This window comes from Scyliorhinus canicula, chromosome 8, assembly GCF_902713615.1.
Source record: "Scyliorhinus canicula chromosome 8, sScyCan1.1, whole genome shotgun sequence".
NCBI classification, from domain to species: Eukaryota; Metazoa; Chordata; class Chondrichthyes; order Carcharhiniformes; family Scyliorhinidae; genus Scyliorhinus; species Scyliorhinus canicula.
In genome coordinates, this window is record NC_052153.1 from 195,188,802 (window position 1) to 195,209,135 (window position 20,334).

Genomic DNA, 20,334 nt, shown 5'->3' on the forward strand with positions numbered 1-20,334 from the left:
CTCCGTCCCTCCTCCCACAGCCCCTCCATACAGCCCCTCCATCCCTCCTCCCACACCCCCTCCGTCCCTCCTCCCTCACCCCCTCCGTCCCTCCTCCCAATACCCCCTCCGTCCCTCCTCCCAATACCCCCTCCGTCCCTCCTCCCCACACCCCCTCCGTCCCTCCTCCCCACAGCCCCTCCTCCACACAGCCCCTCCGTTCCTCCTCCCCACGCCCCCCTCCCCGTCCCTCCTCCCCACACCCCCTCCCCGTCCCTCCTCCCCACACCCCCTCCCCGTCCCTCCTCCCCACACCCCCTCCCCGTCCCTCCTCCCCACACCCCCTCCGTCCCTCCTCCCCACACCCCCTCCGCTGGGAATGAAGAAGATTGTCACAGTACCCAACCCAGCTCTCTCCTCAATGACCCCCCCAAACATAGTTTGACCAGATTGTGCACCCCCTCTGGAACAGTGCGGCGAGGAAGGCTACAGGGCAGGAGACGACACACAGCCAGAAAACGAACAATCACAGCACCACTGGCAGGCAAAGGAAATTAATTCCATTTCCTTAATTCCTGCTGCCATCTGCTTTCTAGTTTAAAACTAATCACACTGAGATGTTAAAAAACAATTTCGGGACAGGAATAGCCTCGATATTAGCAATCGCTGGCCATACCTCAACTGCTTTACGTCATGGAATGACAGTAGCTCATTAAATCCATCTCTGTGTGAATCCATCATGTCAGTGCTAATGGTACATTCTATACCGCTACTCACACTCTGCACCATCATTCTGTCTGGAATTTGCTGCTGTTTTTTCTTTAAAAATGGTTTCACACACTTTTGATTAGTTTTATAAAGGTGCAGTTCGAGTGGAGATGGCTTGGCGCAGTCGGCTGAAGGAGATGGCTTGGCGCGGGCAAGCCATCTCCTTCAGCCGACTGCAGCCTGCCTGATCCGTCTCCTTCAGCCGACTGCAGCCTGCCTGTGCCAATCCGTCTCCTTCAGCCGACTGTGCCAATCCGTCTCCTTCAGCCGACTGTGCCAAGCCGTCTCCTTCAGCCGACTGTGCCAAGCCATCTCCTTCAGCCGACTGTGCCAAGCCGTCTCCTTCAGCCGACTGTGCCAATCCGTCTCCTTCAGCTGACTGCGCCAAGCCATCTCCTCCAGCCGACTGCACCAATCCGTCTCCTTCAGCCGACTGTGCCAAGCCGTCTCCTTCAGCCGACTGTGCCAAGCCGTCTCCTTCAGCCGACTGTGCCAATCCGTCTCCTTCAGCTGACTGCGCCAAGCCATCTCCTCCAGCCGACTGCACCAATCCGTCTCCTTCAGCCGACTGCGCCCTGCCTCCGGCAAGCCATCTCCTCCAGCCGACTGCACCAATCCGTCTCCTTCAGCCGACTGCGCCCTGCCTCCGGCAAGCCATCTCCTCCAGCCGACTGTAGCCTGCCTGCACCAAGCCATCTCCTCCAGCCGACTGCGCCCTGCCTCCGGCAAGCCATCTCCTCCAGCCGACTGTAGCCTGCCTGCACCAAGCCATCTCCTCCAGCCGACTGCACCCTGCCTGCGCCAAGCCATCTCCTCCAGCCGACTGTAGCCTGCCTGCACCAAGCCATCTCCTCCAGCCGACTGCACCCTGCCTGCGCCAAGCCATCTCCTCCAGCCGACTGTAGCCTGCCTGCGCCAAGCCGTCTCCTCCAGCCGACTGCACCCTGCCTGCTGCCAAGCCATCTCCTTCAGCCTGACTGCCGCCATTGGAATTGTTTAAAATGGCACAACCTGTTTTCAGAAGCAGCAGAACCTGACCAACCTCTGGCTGGGGGAGTGCAGAAGGGGGGAGCAGGGGGAAGGGAGGGGGGCAGTGCGGGGGTGGGGGGGGGGGGGGGTGGGGGAAGGTACCCCTTCAATATGGTGCCTAAACTTTCAAAAGTCATCTGACAAATTTCCGGGCGCTGAAGAGGATTCATTAATGGCAAAGCTTGTCAGGATTCATGAGGATATTGAGGTTACAATCCGGCGACTGGCCATTAAGTCGCACCAGTTCATCTAGAATCATGTGAGCAGATAGCTCTCACCACATTAATCTATCCTAGTCTCCATCCCTTCATCAAACTCGACCTAATTAGGTCTGCAACAGCGTTGGAACAGGCCAGTCAATCTCACTAGTCTGAGTTAGTGTCCACTCTCCATACAGCGAATGCTTCTAATCACATTTCCCACCCTGTTCCCATAGTCACTCACTTCTTCACTCTCATCTAGAACATTAACACTTTCTGCATCAATCACTGACTCGCAAAGTGAATTTCGCAGCCTCGCGACAGGGAGGAATTCTATCCTGCTCGGAATCTCACAGGATGTTCATCTGTCACCCCTGGTTGTGGACCCCCCCATCTATAATAAACAGTCTGCTTCTATCCATCCTGTCCCATGCTTTCAGAGTTTTAAACACCCCTATTCTACAGCTCCTTCGTACCAACAAAAAAGAAACCTGTTTTTTAAATCTTTTGTTCTTCAGACCTGACGTGTCTGCAGGAGACCCACGGAAAAGCCTCAATATCCTTCCGACAACATGGAGACCGATACACCACAGAGTGCTGTATCTGAGGTGGAATTAAAGTTTTAGATCAGCTCGTCATCACCACTGTCAGAATCACTCTGGCTGCTGGTTCCTGTGCAAACAGGCCAGACCGACAATTCAGCGCAATACTGAGGGGGTGCTGCACTGTCAGACATGTTTTTCACATGCGATATTGAACAGCTTTCAAAGTGGACATGAACCATCACGTGAGATTATTCTGAAAAAGAGCAGGGCAGTTTCCCCCAGTGTCCTGGTTAATATTTATCCCTGAATCAATGTCACAAAACCCAATCACCTGCTCCTGATCAGATTGTTGTTTGTGGGAGCTTGCTGTGTCTCCAACGCTCATTACATTCTGAGCAATGACAGAAGAAATTAACTAAGGACAAATGCAAAATGCTGGACAGAGGAAGTAAAGTGGACAACGTTGATACTCTCAGGATCCTACAGCACGGAAATAGATTTTGCCCCAGCGACAGTGAAGGAACGGCCGATATATTTCCCAGTCAGGGTGGTTAGTGACTTGGAGGGGAACCTCCAGGTGGTGGGATTCCCAGGTATCTGCTGATCTGTCCTTCCAGACGGTAGAGGTCGTGGGTTTGGAAGGTGCTGTCTCAGGAACCTTTGTAAGTTTCTGCAGTGCATCTTGTAGATGGTACACACGGCTGCTACTGTGCGTCGGTGGTGGAGGGAGTGAATGTTTGTGGAAGGGGGAACAATCTAGCGGGGCTGCTTTGTCCTGGATGGTGTTGTTGGAGCTGTGCTCGTCCAGCCAAGTGTAGAGCATGCCATCGCACTGCTGACTTGTGCCTTGTTAGGTGGTGGACAGGCTTTAGGGAATCAGATGAGTTACTCGACACAGGATTCAACGAACAAAGAAAAGTACAGCACAGGAACAGGCCCTTCGGCCCTCCAAGCCTGTGCTGATCATGATGCCCTAACTAAAAAAAACTGCCCTTACTCTGTCCAGTATCCCTCTATTTCCTCCCTATTCATGTACCCATCCAGATGCCTCTTAAATGTCGCTAATGTGTCTGCTTCCACCACATCTGGCAGCGCATTCCAGGCTCCCACCACTCTCTGTGTGATAAACCTACCCTGCACATCTCCCTTAAACTTTCCCCCTCTCACCTTGAACCTGTGCCCCTGTGTAATTGACACTTCCACCATTGGAGAAAGCCTCTGACTCTCCACCCTGTCTCTGTACCTCTCAGAATTTTGTAGACTCTATCAGGTCTCCCCTCAGCCTCCGTCTTTCCAGTGAAAACAATCCTAGTTTATTCAACCTCTCCTCATAGCCAACACCCTCGAGACCAGACAACATTCTGGTGAACCTTCTTTGCACTATCTCTGAAACTTCCACGTCCTTCTGATAATGTGGTGACCTGAACTGCACGCAATACTCCAAATGCGGCCAAACCAAGGTTTTATATAGCTGCAACATGGGGCGGTATTCTCCCCTACCCGGTGGGGAAGATGCGGAGTCCACCGCACCTTCAGGGGCTAGGCCGGCACCGGCATGGTTGGCACCGCGCCAGCTGGCGTGGAAGAGCTCGGCGCCACGCCAACCGGCGCCGAAGGGCCTCAGTCAGCTGGCGTGAGTTGGCGCATGCGCGGGAGCGCCAGCGAGTGCTGACGTCATCCCAGCGCAGGCACAGGGAGGTTCTTCTCCGCGCCGGCCATGGCGGAGGTTGACAGCAGCCGGCGCGGAGGGAAAGAGTGCCCCCACGGCACAGGCCCGCCCGCGGATCGGTGGGCCCCGATCGCGGGCCAGGCCACCGTGGGGGCACCCTCCGGGGCCAGTTCCCACCGCACCCCCTAAGGACTCTGCAGGCCGCCCGCAGATCCAGCCGGTACGGACCTGTTTTGATTTACGCCGGTGGGAGCAGCCAAAAAGGGGCTGCCACTCGGCCCATTGCGGGCCGGAGAATCACCGGGGAGGGGACTGCCAGCGGCCGCCAACCGGCTCGCCGCAATTCCCGCCCCCCGGAGGCGGAGAATTCGGCAGCCTGTATCGCGGCGGGATTCACGCTGTCCTCTGGCGATTCTCTGACCCGGCGAGGGGTCGGAGAATCCTGCCCCAGATTCCTAGCCTCTAACAAGCTCTTAATAATATTAATCTTTATTAGTGTCACAAGTCGGCTTACATTAACACTGCAATGAAGTTACTGTGAAAATCCCCTAGTCACCACATTCTGGCGCCTGTTCGGGTACACACAGAGAGAATTCAGAATGTCCAATTCACCGAACAGCACGTCTTTCGGGACTTGTGGGAGGAAACCGGAGCTCCCGGAGGAAACCCACGCAGACACGGGGAGAACGTGCAGACTCTGCACAGACAGTGACCCAAGCCGGAATCGAACCTGGGACCCTGGCGCTATGAAGCAACAATGTTAAGCACTGTGCTACCGTGCCTCCCATTAGCCACTTGTAGCCACAGTATTTATATGGTTAGCCCAGTTCAGTTCAGGGTGAACAGTCAGCGCATGTGTGATGGGGGAACAGGTTGTGGTGCGAACCAGGACAGGGCAGCAGAGTTTGAGATGATCACAAGTTTACTGAGAGTACGATTTTGGAAGGCAGCCCGGAATGAGTTAGAATACACAAGTGTAAAGGTAAAAAAGGCCTGAGCGAGGGTTTTAACCAGCGAGGGGCTGGTTTAGCACAGGGATAAATCGCTGGCTTGTAAAGCAGACCAAGGCAGGCCAGCAGCACAGTTCAATTCCCGGACCGGCCTCCCTGAACAGGCGCCGGAATGTGGCGACTAGGGGCTTTTCACAGTAACTTCATCGAAGCCCACTTGTGACAATAAGTGACTTTCATTTCTTTTTTTTTAATTTTAGCAGTGGGTGAACTGAGACGGAGTAATGTTACAGAGGTGGGAATAGGCAGTTTTAATGATGCTGTGGAAACACGTGTTTGCAAGTCAATCTTGGGAGCCAAATAGATAACGACGTTTGGACGCAGTCTGATTCAGCTTCACATTGTTGCCATGGAAGAGTGTTTCTGCTTGGGACTGAAGACAATGCCATCAGTCTTTCCAACATTTAACTGGAGGAAACTTCTGCTCATCCAGTGCTGATGTCAGATACGCACTCAAGGTAACTGCGAGAAAGTGGAGAGGGTGAAAGTGATCGTAATGATCGAGAGCCAGATGGAATCAGCTTACGTGTCGAAGCTGACACATGCCAGAGGGGACAGACTCTCACTCTCGCACAAACTCATTCTCCTCTCTAGGCGTTGTTTACACTGAGTGCGAGAACAGGAGGTGCGACCCTGTGACGAAGCTGAATTGTGAACAGGAATGCTGCCCGACACCAGCATTGTTTCCCTTGGAAAAGGAACATGAGGAACCAGCATCTGAAAAAACACTTAATGATTTTCCAGTAACTGTTTCTTTCCTGAGCGATTTGTTTCCGATAATCAGACGTTTACAACGATCAGCTTCCACCAGTCAGGTCGACTAATTTGGTATCAATTTCTCCTGATTCAGAGTTCATCGACTTTGCGACATCTCAAGGGTGAGAGAGCCACACTGTCAGAGGGTCAGTACTGAGGGAGTGCTGCACTGTCAGAGGGTCACTACTGAAGGGAGTGCTGCACTGTCAGAGGGTCAGTACTGAGGGAGTGCTGCACTGTCAGAGGGTCAGTACTGAGGGAGTGCTGCACTGTCAGAGGGTCAGTACTGAGGGAGTGCCGCACTGTCAGAGGGTCAGTACTGAGGGAGTGCTGCACTGTCAGAGGGTCAGTACTGAGGGAGTGCTGCACTGTCAGAGGGTCAATACTGACGGAGCGCTGCACTGTCAGAGGGTCAGTACTGAGGGAGTGCTGCACTGTCAGAGGGTCAGTACTGAGGGAGTGCTGCACTGTCAGAGGGTCAGTACTGAGGGAGTGCTGCACTGTCAGAGGGTCAGTACTGAGGGGGTGCTGCATTATCAGAGGGTCACTACTGAGGGAGTGCTGCACTGTCAGAGGGTCACTACTGAGGGAGTGCTGCACTGTCAGAGGGTCACTACTGAGGGGGTGCTGCACTGTCAGAGGGTCACTACTGAGGGAGTGCCGCACTGGCAGAGGGTCAGTACTGAGGGAGTGCCGCACTGTCAGAGGGTCAGTACTGAGGGGGTGCTGCACTGTCAGAAGGTCAGTACTGAGGGAGTGCTGCACTGTCAGAGGGTCAGTACTGAGGGGGTGCTGCACAGTCAGAGGGTCAGTACTGAGGGAGTGCCGCACTGTCAGAGGGTCAATACTGAGGGAGTGCCGCACTGTCAGATGGTCAGTATTGAGGGAGTGCTGCACTGTCAGAGGGTCAGTACTGAGGGAGTGCTGCACTGTCAGAGGGTCACTACTGAGGGAATGCTGCACTGTCAGAGGGTCACTACTGAGGGGGTGCTGCACTGTCAGAGGGTCACTACTGAGGGAGTGCCGCACTGGCAGAGGGTCAGTACTGAGGGAGTGCCGCACTGTCAGAGGGTCAGTACTGAGGGGGTGCTGCACTGTCAGAAGGTCAGTACTGAGGGAGTGCTGCACTGTCAGAGGGTCAGTACTGAGGGGGTGCTGCACAGTCAGAGGGTCAGTACTGAGGGAGTGCCGCACTGTCAGAGGGTCAGTAGAGAGGGTGCTGCACTGTCAGAGGGTCAATACTGAGGGAGTGCCGCACTGTCAGATGGTCAGTATTGAGGGAGTGCTGCACTGTCAGAGGGTCACTACTGAGGGAATGCTGCACTGTCAGAGGGTCACTACTGAGGGGGTGCTGCACTGTCAGAGGGTCACTACTGAGGGAGTGCCGCACTGGCAGAGGGTCAGTACTGAGGGAGTGCCGCACTGTCAGAGGGTCAGTACTGAGGGGGTGCTGCACTGTCAGAAGGTCAGTACTGAGGGAGTGCTGCACTGTCAGAGGGTCAGTACTGAGGGGGTGCTGCACAATCAGAGGGTCAGTACTGAGGGAGTGCCGCACTGTCAGAGGGTCAGTACAGAGGGTGCTGCACTGTCAGAGGGTCAATACTGAGGGAGTGCCGCACTGTCAGATGGTCAGTATTGAGGGAGTGCTGCACTGTCAGAGGGTCAGTACTGAGGGAGTGCTGCATTGTCAGAGGCTCAGTACTGAGGGAGTGCTGCAGTGTCAGAGGGTCAGTACTGATGGAGTGCTGCATTGTCAACTGAGTAATCATGGTGAACAAAAATAGAATACACTGTGCCCATCAAACACTCCCAGGACAGGTACAGCACGAGGTCCGGTACAGAGTAAAGCTCCCTCGACACTGTCCCCATCAAATACTCCCAGGACAGGTACAGCACGGAGTTAGATACAGAGTAAAGCTCCATCTACACTGTCCCCATCTAACTCTCCCAGGACCTGTATAGATTTTGTACTCGCTCACTGGGACAGCATTTGTTGTCCATTCCACCCTGTTCTGGATTCACATACAAGAATTCATAGAATTTACAGTGCAGAAGGAGGCCATTCAACCCATCGAGTCTGCACCTCCTAAATAAATAAGCCCACATCTCCGATCCGTAACTCAGTAACCCCACCCAACCATTTTGGTTACTAAGGGCAATTTAGCATGGCCAATCCACCTAACCTGCACATCTTTGGACTGTGGGAGAAAACCGGAACACCCGGAGGAAACCCACGCAGACACGGGGAGAACGTGCAGACTCCGCACAGACAGTGACCCAAGCCGGGAATCGAACCTGGGACCCTGGAGCTGTGAAGTAGCTGTGCAAACCACTGTGCTACCGTGCTGTCATGTTATCCCTGTAACCTCGTATATTCTTTCTATTCAGAGAGCAAACTTTGAATACCCCAACCAGAAACCAGACCTGCCTCCAGCACCCCCTCAGGAAGTTTGTTCCAGTCTCCAGCCGCCCTCTAGGTGAAAAAACATTTCCTCACACCCCGTTTGCTCCTTTTGCCGGTCATATTGGCTCTGTGCCCTCTAGTAGTTGATGTTTCTCACTGTTCACCCTGTCCGTACCCTTCAGGAGCTTGTATAGCTCTATCACATTTCCTCTCAGCCTTCTTTTCTCCAAGGAAAACAGGCCCAAAAGAATTTCCGAAAAACAGTCCCATTTGTTTCAGAAGCAGGTGAGCAGAGACAGGGTTGGGGTTTGGAAGGGGAAATCGGTGGTCTCGGTGACAACACAAATAAGATCAGAAGCTCTTAAACCGCGTTTCACTTGCATCTCTTCCAATTTGGTCCACTGCATTCGCTGCTCCTAATGTGGTCTCCTCTATATCGGAGAGACCAAACGCAGACTGGGTGATCGCTTTGCTGAGCATCTTCGGTCTGTGCGCATTCAGGATCCTGACCTTCCTGTTGTTTGCCATTTTAACACAAGTGCCTTCTCCCATGCCCACATGTCTGTTCTTGGCCTGCTGCAATGTTCCAGTGAAGCGCAATGCAAGCTGGTTTAGCTCACTGGGCTAAATCGCTGGCTTTTAAAGCAGACCCAGGCTGGCCAGCAGCACGGTTCGATTCCCGTACCAGCCTCCCTGGACAGATGCCGGAATGTGGCGACTAGGGGCTTTTCACAGTAACTTAATTGAAGCCTACTCGTGACAATAAGCGATTTTCATTTTTTCATTTTCATTTCATCTTCCGGGTAGGCACACTACAACCTTCCGGCCTGAACATCGAATTCAACAACTTCAGGTGATTAGCTCTACCCCACCTTGACCCATTTGTTTTCATTTCATTTTAACTGTCTTTTACCATTTCTTTCTTTCTTAATATATATTTAATTCCCCCCACAATCTTATCCACCTTTCCTGCACCTGTCTCCTGGTTGCTTTCCCCTTCCCCTCCACCCACACCTAGTTCATCCTCTGATGTTAGTTTCTCTGCTGTTTGACCTTTTGTTCTCTCTGGGGACAGCCATTAACACTCTTTCCCCTTGGTATCTGTGGCCATTAGCACCCAGTTTCCCTGGGGTTCTGTAGCTATGACTCATCTTTCATTCTCACTCCACAGTATAAATATTTCCCACTTTCTCCGTCTGTCAGCTTTGACAGAGACATCGGACTCCAAACGTTAGCTCTTTTCTCTCCCTACAGATGCTGCCAGACTTCCTTAGATTTTCCAGCATTTTCTCTTTCGTTTCAGATTCCAGCATCCGCAGTAATTTGCTTTTATTAAGATCAGAAGCTCGTTCAGGATCAAACATGATGCCAAGTTTACAAACAGACTGTTTTAGTCTCAGGCAGCCAGGCAGCAGGATAGGGCCAGGACCTGGGAAACATTTCAGCACCTTTAGAGCACTATAAAGCTTCTGTAGTGGTGTCTTCATTGTACACAACATTTTTGTGTACAGCGAATTCATAAATTAATAGATCATCTATTGCAGTAATCTCAGTTGAGGACATCAGGGAAAACTGCCTTTCTCTTCCTCAAACAGTGCCATGGCATCCCTTATATCTGTCTCAGAGGGAACATGGGGCCTCAGTTTATTGTCTCTTCCAAAAGATGGTTCGCAAAGCAACATCCACCTGGTCCTGGACTGGAGTGCCAGTCTCCGAAATGATCAGGTCTCTGACTGCGACCCGAACACACGAGCTTCTGGCTCCGAGGTGGGAGTGCTACCCTCTGAGGCACAGCTGACACTAAACAGCCAGCGTCGCCGAGGTCAGAGAATGGACGGGTAAGGGATTAACTAAAGTGAGGCAGGATAGTTGGCTTTTGGCATTTTCTTGCCTGTGGAGATTACGTTACGCATTCATTATCACATTAAACAGGTATTAAAGCTGAACAGAAGTGAGAACTGAGCGGGTTAAAGCGGGGAGTCTGATGTTAATACCTGTGCTTTCATCTCGTAGAGTGCGGCACAGTCCGGTGTCAGCTGAATAGCTTCATCCCACCGACCAATCGCCTCCCAGTACCTGTGACAAACAGAAGAATCCTGCCTTTATCACTGATCTGCCAAGTTCAGCTCAGGAAGAAGAGAGACATTTATACAGAATCAGCCTGAGTTAACTCTGGACAAACTACCCAAGATATTGGGGGAGCTCCTCTCCGGGTCCAAACAAGACAACAATACTTTTGCTGAGTGAGCGAGTTGCCTGATGCTGCCCAGACCAAACCACACCTGGAATAGGGCAGACATTTGGATCACAGCGTCCCGCAATGACACTAATCACTCATGCTGGATAGAAAAACGGGGTCAAATTAATGCATTCAATCGGAAAATTCAGCAGCAACATCTTTACCCAAAGAGTGGGGAGAATGTGGGAGTCCCTCCCATAGGGAGTGGGGAGGATGTGGAACTCGCTCCCACAGGGTGTGAGGAGAATGTGGGAGTCGCTCCCAGAGAGTGGGGAGAATGTGGGACTCGCTCCCACAGGGAGTGGGGAGAATGTGGGAGTCGCTCCCACATGGAGTGGGGTGAATGTGGGAGTCGCTCCCACATGGAATGGGGAGAATGTGGGAGTCACTCCCACATGGAGTGGGGAGAATGTGGGAGTCGCTCCCACAGAGAGTGGGGAGAATGTGGGAGTCGCTCCCACAGAGAGTGGGGAGAATGTGGGAGTCGCTCCCACAGAGAGTGGGGAGAATGTGGGAGCCGCTCCCACAGAGAGTGGGGAGAATGTGGAACTCCCTTCCATAGAGATTGGGGAGAATGTGGGAGCCGCTCCCACAGAGAGTGGGGAGAATGTGGGAGTCGCTCCCACAGAGAGTGGGGAGAATGTGGAACTCCCTCCCATAGGGAGTGGGGAGAATGTGGGACTCCCTCCCACGGGGAGTGGGGAGAATGTGGGAGTCGCTCCCACAGAGAGTGGGGAAAATGTGGAACTCCCCCCCACAGGGAGTGGGGAGAATGTGAGAGCCGCTCCCACAGAGAGTGGGGAGAATGTGGGAGTCGCTCCCACATGGAGTGGGGAGAATGTGGGAGTCGCTCCCACAGGGTGTGGGGAGAATGTGGGACTCCCTCCCACAGGGAGTGGGGAGAATGTGGAACTCGCTCCCACAGGGAGTGGGGAGAATGTGGGACTCCCTACCACAGGGAGTGGGGAGAATGTGGGACTCCCTCCCACAGGGAGTGGGGAGAATGTGAGAGCCGCTCCCACAGAGGGGAGAAGTTGGAACTCGCTCCCACAGGGAGTGGGGAGAATGTGGACCTCGTTCCCACAGGGAGTGGGGAGAATGTGGGACTCACTTCCACAGAGATTGGTGAGAATCTGGAACTCGCTCCCACAGGGAGTGGGGAGAATGTGGGACTCGCTCCCACAGGGAGTGGGGAGAATGTAGAACTCGCTCCCACAGGGAGTGGGGAGAATGTAGAACTCGCTCCCACAGGGAGTGGGGAGAATGTGGAACTCACCCCCACGGGGAGTGGGGAGAATGTGGGACTGGCTCCCACAGGGGAGTGGGGAGAATGTGGGACACGCTCCCACAAGGAGTGGGGAGAATGTGGGACTCGCTCCCACAGGGAGTGGGGAGAATGTGGAACTCACCCCCACAGGAAGTGGGGAGAATGTGGGACTCACTCCCACAGGGAGGGGGGAGAATGTGGGACTCACTCCCACAGGGAGGGGGGAGAATGTGGGACTCACTCCCACAGGGAGGGGGGAGAATGTGGGACTCGCTCCCACAGGGAGTGGGGAGAATATGGAACTCCCTCCCACAGGGAGTGGGGAGAATGTGGGACTCACTCCCACAGAGAGTGGGGAGAATGTGGAACTCACTCCCAGAGGGAGGGGAGAGAATGTGGAACTCCCTACCACAGGGAGTGGGGAGAATGTGGAACTCCCTCCCAGAGGGAGTGGGGAGAATGTGGGACTCACTCCCACAGAGAGTGGGGAGAATGTGGAACTCGCTCCCACAGGGAGTGGGGAGAATGTGGAACTCGCTCCCACAGAGAGTGAGGAGAATGTGGAACTCGCTCCCACAGGGAGTGGGGAGAATGTGGAACTCGCTCCCACAGGGAGTGGGGAGAATGTGGAACTCCCTCCCACAGGGAGTGGGGAGAATGTGAGAGCCGCTCCCACAGAGAGAGGGGGGAATGTGGAACTCGCTCCCACAGGGAGTGGGGAGAATGTGGAACTCGCTCCCACAGGGAGTGGGGAGAATGTGGGACTCACTCCCACAGGGAGTGGGGAGAATGTGGGACTCACTCCCACAGGAAGTGGGGAGAATGTGGGACTCACTCCCACAGGGAGGGGGGAGAATGTGGGACTCTCTCCCACAGGGAGGGGGGAGAATGTGGGACTCGCTCCCACAGGGAGTGGGGAGAATATGGAACTCCCTCCCACAGGGAGTGGGGAGAATGTGGGACTCACTCCCACAGAGAGTGGGGAGAATGTGGAACTCACTCCCAGAGGGAGGGGAGAGAATGTGGAACTCCCTTCCACAGGGAGTGGGGGGAGAATGTGGAACTCCCTCCCACAGATAGTGGGGAGAATGTGGAACTCGCTCCCACAGGGAGTGGGGAGAATGTGGAACTCGCTCCCACAGGGAGTGGGGAGAATGTGGAACTCACTCCCACAGAGAGTGGGGAGAATGTGGAACCCGCTCCCACAGGGAGTGGGTAGAATGTGGAACTCTGTTCTACAGGGAGTGGGGAGAATGTGGAACTCGCTCCCAGAGGGAGGGGAGAGAATGTGGAACTTGCTCCCACAGGGAATAAGTGAGGGAAATATCACCCTTGCATAAAACAAAAGAAAAGTACAGCAGAAGAACTGGCCCTTCGGCCCTCCAAGCCTGTGCCGACCATGCTGCCCATCTAAACTAAAATCTTCTACACTTCCTGGGTCCCTATCCCTCTATTCCCATCCTATTCATGTATTTGTCAAGATGCCCCTTAAATGTCACTATCGTCCCTGCTTCCACCACCTCATCCGGCAGCGAGTTCCAGGCACCCACTACCCTCTGTGTAAAAGAACTTGCCTCCTACATCTCCTCTAAACCTTGCCCCGCGCACCTTAAACCTATGCCCCCTAGTAATTTACCCCTCTACCCTGGGGAAAAGCTATCCACTCTGTCTATGCCGCTCATAATTTTGTAGATCTCTATCAGGTCGCCCCTCAACCTCCGTTGTTCCAGTGAGAACAAACCGAGTTTATTCAACCGCTCCTCGTAGCTAATGCCCTCCATACCAGGCAACATTCTTGTAAATCTCTTCTGCACCCTCTCTAAATCCTCCACATCCTTCTGGTAGTGTGGCGACCTGAATTGAACACTATACTCCAAGTGTGGCCTAACTAAGGTTCTATACAGCTGCAACATGACTTGCTAATTCTTATACTCAATGCCCCGGCCAATGAAGGCAAGCATGCCGTATGCCTTCTTGACTACCTTCTCCACCTGTGTTGCCCCTTTCAGTGACCTGTAGACCTGTACACCTAGATCTCTCTGACGGTCAATACTCGAGGGTTCTACCATTCACTGTATATTCCCTACCTGCATTAGACCTTCCAAAATGCATCACCTCACATTTACATTTAAGGGAAACTGGATGAATGTATGAGGGAGAAAGGAATAGAAGAGAATACGGATAGGGAAAGGTAAGCAGGTGGGAGATTTCTGTGAAGCATACAAAAAACATGGACCAGTTGGGCCAAATGGCCTATATGTGCAGTAAATTCTGTATAATTTTATGTGCCTGAACATTATGTACCTATCTGCCGGAGTGTGGCAGATAGGGGATTTTCACAGTAACTTTATTGCAGTGTGAATGTAAGCCTACTTGTGACACTAATAAAGATTATTTTTATTCATCTCTCCAAAAGCATATAATCAAACAGACAGGTCCAACACTGTCATTCATTGTAAATCTCCACCTTCCGCTCCTTCTAAATCAAGGAGACTTTAACAAGGTAGTCTAGGAGGTTGTCGTGGATATGGGCTTCAAAAAGGAATGTGAAGTGGTTCATTACGGTAGGAAGAATGAAGAAAGGGAATATAAAATAAAAGGTACAATTCTAAAGGGGGGATAGGAGCATAGGGACCTGGGTGTATATGTGCACACATCATTGGAAGCAGCAGAGCAGGTTGAGAAAGTGGTTAAAAAGGCAGAAGAAATCATGGGTTTTATAATTGGGGGAATATAGTATCCGAGCAAAGATGTTATGATAAATCTGTGTAAAACGCAGGTTTGACTTTAACTGGAGTATTGCGTCCCACCAAGGGCACCGACCGTACTTTAGGAAGGATACAAAAGTTTTCGAGGGATGCAGTAAAGATTTGCAAGAATGGTTCCAAGAATGGAGAACTAAGCGGATCAAATGGAGAACTGGGACAGTTCAAACGGTCAAGGTGATTCGATCGAGGTGTTTAAAATCAGGAGGGACAGAGTCGATAGGGAGATACTGTTCCCGTTGGCTGATGGGTTGAGGGCACAGATTTAAAGTGATTAGCAAAATAACCCATAAAGATGCGAGAAAAAGCTTTTTCTTTTTTAAAAATAAATTTTACAGTACCCAATTCATTTTTTCCAATTGAGGGGCAATTTAGCGTGTTCAATCCACCTACCCTGCACATCTTTTGGGTTGTGGGACAAAACCCACGCAGACACTAGGAGAATGTGCAAACTCCACACGGACAGTGACCCAGAGCCGGGATCGAACCTGGGACCTCGGTGCCATGAGGCAGCAGTGCTAACCACTGTTGCCCTAGAAAAAGCTTTTTCATGCAGCAAGTAGTTAGGATGTGGAACCATCCGAGTGCGGTGGAGGCAGATTCAATCGCGTCATTCAGGAACTGGATAAGCAACTCAACATTATACAGGGCCATGAGGACAGGGCAGGGGGAGTGGGGCGGGCTGAGTTGATCTTGCAGAGAGCTGGCATGAACATGATGTGCTGAAGGGCCTCCTTCCGTTCTGTAACCATTCTATGGTCTAAGCACCGACTCCTGATTGAATGTTTCATTCCGTACAAACCTTCTGGTCCCCTGCAATGTCGGCCCTGGGATTGACGATATAAAACTAACCAGCGTTTCAAAGCAAGACAAAACATCTTGTACAATCCTCACGTCCCGGTGACTGTGCCTTCAGAGGGGAAACCTCAAAGTCTCAAATCCCTCCACCAACCTTTCAGCCTATCTCCTCCTTTAAGACATTGTTCAAAACTTTTATTTTTGCCAAACTGCTTTGGTCATCTGTCTCCATACATTGCCCAATGACAAACCTGATTCGATGATGTTGCTGTCAGGTGCTACTTAAATCTAAGATTCTTTTATTCATTCAGACGATGCGGGTGTTTTATACAACAAGGATGATGTCGGGCACATCTGGCAATAGAATATTTAAATTTTCCGTATTTAGTTAGGAAGATCCTTTGACTCATTTGTACAATGTCACTGTGCCAGTAGTCAGCTGTGTGTCATACACTGTTTACATTTAGCAAAACTAATGAACCATTAGGCAGCTAGCCCAGAGGATAAACTAAGGAGCATGTCTTCCGAGTGATCTTCAAGGATTGTAAATAAGGCTAATTGGGAATGTGTGTGACCACAAGTCCTCAGAGTACGTCAAACTGTGGGGTACGTGTTGTCTGGTTGGCTGCTGGCGGGTAAGGAAACAAGGTGGCAGCTTGTTCTCAGCTGGTCACTAGTTAGTTAAGTTACTATAACTGACCTCCGCACCCTGGACAAAGAGAGGGGAAGGAAGGTGGGGCGGCAGGAGGGTGGTGAAGAGTGGAGATTGGCTCCTGTCGGCTCAGCGAATGTGTGAGGAAGGCGGGAATGGGATCAGAGCTCCCCATGGCTTCCATGAACGATGGGGTAACCCGGTGACCCTCAGTGCACAGGCTCACAATAAGGAATGGTGTGTGAACAAAAATCAGCCACTGCCTGTGGCTCTCCACTTCAGGAAGAAGCAGCTGCCCCAGGAATTTGGAGCTCCAGGTCACTCAATAGAGGGCAGCCTCTGGCGAAACTGGAAGTTTCATTGTGATGCTGCCACCCCTTCACAATCTCAGTAATCCTCCACCTTGCTGCTCTGAGCAGTGACAGACCCTGTGCTGGGAAGCAGAGTCCCAGAGAGTAAGCGACCCTACTATGATGCCAGGAGAGAGCAGCTCAAAGTGGGAAATGCATTGACAAGAGGCCTGGTAGGGAAAGCTGATAGTCCACAGGAGTTCAGACTGGGGCTGGAGTCAGCCGAATAGGGGGAAATATTGCTACTGTCTTTGCTGTGGGCCTCACATCTGATGGGGCTGTACTAATCAAGTAACTAACACCACAAGGACCAATGAGCTGGTTATAAAGTGGCACTCAGCAACAGTCAAATGACTTTGCTTTATTTTTACCGGGGGCCCGCTTTGTGCAGGTCCAATAACTGAATTACAGCCAGCTCTGCGAACACAATCTTGAGATACCGCTCAGAGTATTTCCTTATCGAACCGGATATCTGGGCAGGCCACCCTATGGTCCGAGAGGAAGCCGCTCTGCAGGATTGGCACTAAGCTGCACTGCAAGGTGATGGTTGGGGGGGTTGGGGTTGGTCCCACACAACAGGAAGGTTTAATGGGCTCCCACATGCCATTAAATCAGCTGCAGTAATTAGACAATGCTCGCTGCTGATTTCTGGAGCCAGATCAAATTAAACTTCATTTCGTAAAAATATTTTCAGTGATTTGAAGTTTGTCGATGATCTGCTAGCCTGGTCTGTCCCTCTAAAGTACTTTACAGCGATGGTGATTCATTCTGGGAACATGTCCATCACAGACAAGGCCAACATTTATTGCCCATCCCTATTTGCCCTGGGAAGGTTGCCTTGGTGATCTGCCTTCATCAACCAATGCAACAATCACTCGGCCACTTCAGAGGGCAGCTAAGAAACACCCAGGTTAACGTGGGACTGGGATAATTTAGACCCAGGTCGGGCGACACTGCAGCACAGTGGTTAGCATTGTTGCTTCACAGCTCCAGGGTCCCAGGTTCCATTCCCGGCTTGGGTCACTGTCTGTGCGGATTCTGCACGTTCTCCCCGTGTCTGCGTGGGTTTCCTCTGGGTGCTTAGTCAATTTGTTTCTGATCATTCGTTACAGTAAATGACTTAAAATATGAAATTATTCTTTCAGTTATTAACTGGAATTCTGCTGTCTTTGCAAAAATACAGCAAGACCTGCAGGCTTTGGCTGACAAATGGCAAGTTACATTCGCGCCACACAAGTGCCAGGCAATGACCAACTCATACAAGAGAGGATCTAACCACCGTTCCTGACATTCAATGGCATTACCATCGCTCGACATTTGCCTGGATGAATGCAGCTCCATCAACACTCAAGAAGCTCAAAACCATCCAGGACAAAGCAGTCCCGCTTGATTGTTCCCCCTTCCAAAAACATAGACTCCCTCCACCACCGACGAACAGTGGCAGCCGTGTGTATCATCTACAAATGCACTGCAGTAACTCACCAAGGTTCCTTAGACAGTACCTTCCAAACCCACGACCACTACCATCTAGAAGGAAAAGGCCAGAAGATACCTGGGAATCCCACCACCTGGAGGTTCCCCTCCAAGTCACTCACCACCCTGACTTGGAAATATATCGGCCGTTCCTTCACTGTCGCTGGGGCAACATCCTGGAACTACCTCCCTAACAGCACAGTGGGTGTACCTACACCTCATGGACTGCACCGGTTCAAGAAGGCAGCTCACCACCACCTTCTGAAGGGCAACTAGGGATGGGCAATAAATGCTGGGCTAACCAGCGACGCTCACATCCCATAAATTCTTTTTTAAAATCACATAAGATCAGTGATGTACTGAGGAAGGTGCCCAATGAGACATTAAACCAATCTTTTGCATCAGGTAATTCCCAAAGCACTAGTGGAGGAAAAGGTGAGTTCTCCTTGTGACCCGGTCAACATTTATTTCTCAGGTACCATCGCTAAAGAGATTAAATGACCATTCACCTCAGTAAATATCTAGAGGGTCTTGCTGTACACAATTCTATTTATCCGATAGTAACTACACTTCAAAAAACTAAAGCGGTTTGAGATACAGGGAAAACGCAAAAAGTGTTTCAAAAGGTTTTTTTAAACTAACAGTCACACGTCCGGTTATAGATATCCAAAGCTGTTTGGAATTGAGTAGTGGGGGGGAGGGGGGGGGGGGGGGGGTGGTTAGCACTGCTGCCTCAGCACCAGGGATCCAGGTTCAATTCTGGCCTTGGGAGGCTGTGTGGAGTTTTTCGGTTTTCATGGCAATGGAGCTGGAGCTTGTTAATTGACCTGGAGCTTGTTAATTAGTTAATTGCATTAGGCCACTTTTCAGAGGCTAGAGGCACAGCATAAATAGGAGCTAGTTACAGTGCAGACTTTGTTTGCACTAGAGTGCTGAGCTTGTGGCATTTGAGTGCGACAGTGAGAGTTTGGTGACTGAGGGAGTATAAGGGTTCATTTTTATTTAAAGTCTAGTATTTCTTTTATTTAGTTAATTAACTTAAAAGTTGCTGTTTGGTCTATAAGAAGGTGAATATTTGAATCAGCTTTAAACAAGGTTCGACTTGTAATTACTTGCAGCTGGAGCTTGTTAATTAGTTAATTGCATTAGGCCAGTTTTCAGAAGCTAGAGTCACAGTATAAATAGGAGCTAGTTACAGTGCAGACTTTGTTTGCACTAGAGTGCTGAGCTTGTGGCATTTGAGTGCGACAGTGAGAGTTTGGTGACTGAGGGAGTGCTGAGCTTGTGGCATTTGAGTGCTACAGTGAGAGTTTGGTGACTGAGGGAGTGCTGAGCTTGTGGCATTTGAGTGCTACAGTGAGAGTTTGGTGACTGAGGGAGTTAGGTGAGGAGGGAGTAAGGTGCTCCTGACATTTAATTTCCTATATTTATCAAAGAGCGTGAAGGGAGCCAGGAGTTTAGAGTACAGCTGACTGGAAGCAGAGGGCAGAGGTCCAGTTGGTCTACAGGGCAGCTAATTCTGTAAAGTAAGAGGGGATGGAGGCTAGGGCAGTTGCATGCTCCTCCTGTAGGATGTGGGTGGTGAGGGAAACCACTGGTGTCCCCGCTGACTATACCTGCGGGAAGTGCACCCAGCTCCAGCGAGACCGTGTTAAGGTACTGGAGCTGGATGAACTTGGGATCATCCGGGAGGCAGAGGGGGTTATCGAAAAGAGTTACAGGGAGGTTGCCACACCAAAGGTACTGGACAAGAGTAGCTGGGTTACAGTCAGGGGAAAGAAGACTAACAGGCAGACAGTGCAGGGATCCCTCGTGGCCGTTCCCCTTCAAAACAAGTATACCGTTTTGGATGCTGTTGGGGGGGGGGGATGACCTGCCGGGGGAAGGCCCCAGCGGCCAGGTCTCTGGCACTGAGTCTGGCTCTGGGGCTCAGAAGGGAAGGGGGGAGCATAGAACAGCAATAGTAATAGGAGATTCAATGGTTAGGGGAATAGATAGGAGATTCTGTGGTCGCGAGCGAGACTCCCGAAAGGTATGTTGCCTCCCGGGTGCCAGGGCCAGGGATGTCTCGGAACGTGTCTTCAGGATCCTGAAGGGGGGAGGGTGAGCAGCCAGAAGTCGTGGTGCACATTGGTACCAACGACGTAGGTAGGAAAAAGGGTGTGGAGGTAATAAACAAGTTTAGGGAGTTAGGCTGGAAGTTAAAGGCCAGGACAGACAGAGTTGTCATCTCTGGTTTGTTGCCGGTGCCACGTGATAGCGAGGCTAGGAATAGGGAGAGAGTGCAGTTGAACACGTGGCTGCAGGAATGGTGTAGGAGGGAGGGCTTCAGGTATTTGGATAATTGGAGCGCATTCTGGGGAAGGTGGGACCTGTACAAGCAGGACGGGTTGCATCTGAACCAGAGGGACACCAATATCCTGGGGGGGA

The 20,334-nt window shown here is 51.6% G+C and overlaps 1 protein-coding gene across 2 annotated transcripts in view; it reads right to left on the bottom strand.

The window, feature by feature from the left end:
- Positions 1-20,334, bottom strand: part of ttc33 (tetratricopeptide repeat domain 33) — a 90,569-nt gene that overhangs the window by 28,058 nt on the left and 42,177 nt on the right. For both annotated transcript variants that reach the window (XM_038805963.1, XM_038805964.1), the window contains exon 4: positions 10,355-10,436. In XM_038805963.1, the coding sequence (XP_038661891.1) occupies positions 10,355-10,436 (82 nt within the window). The remainder of the gene's footprint in view (positions 1-10,354; positions 10,437-20,334) is intronic.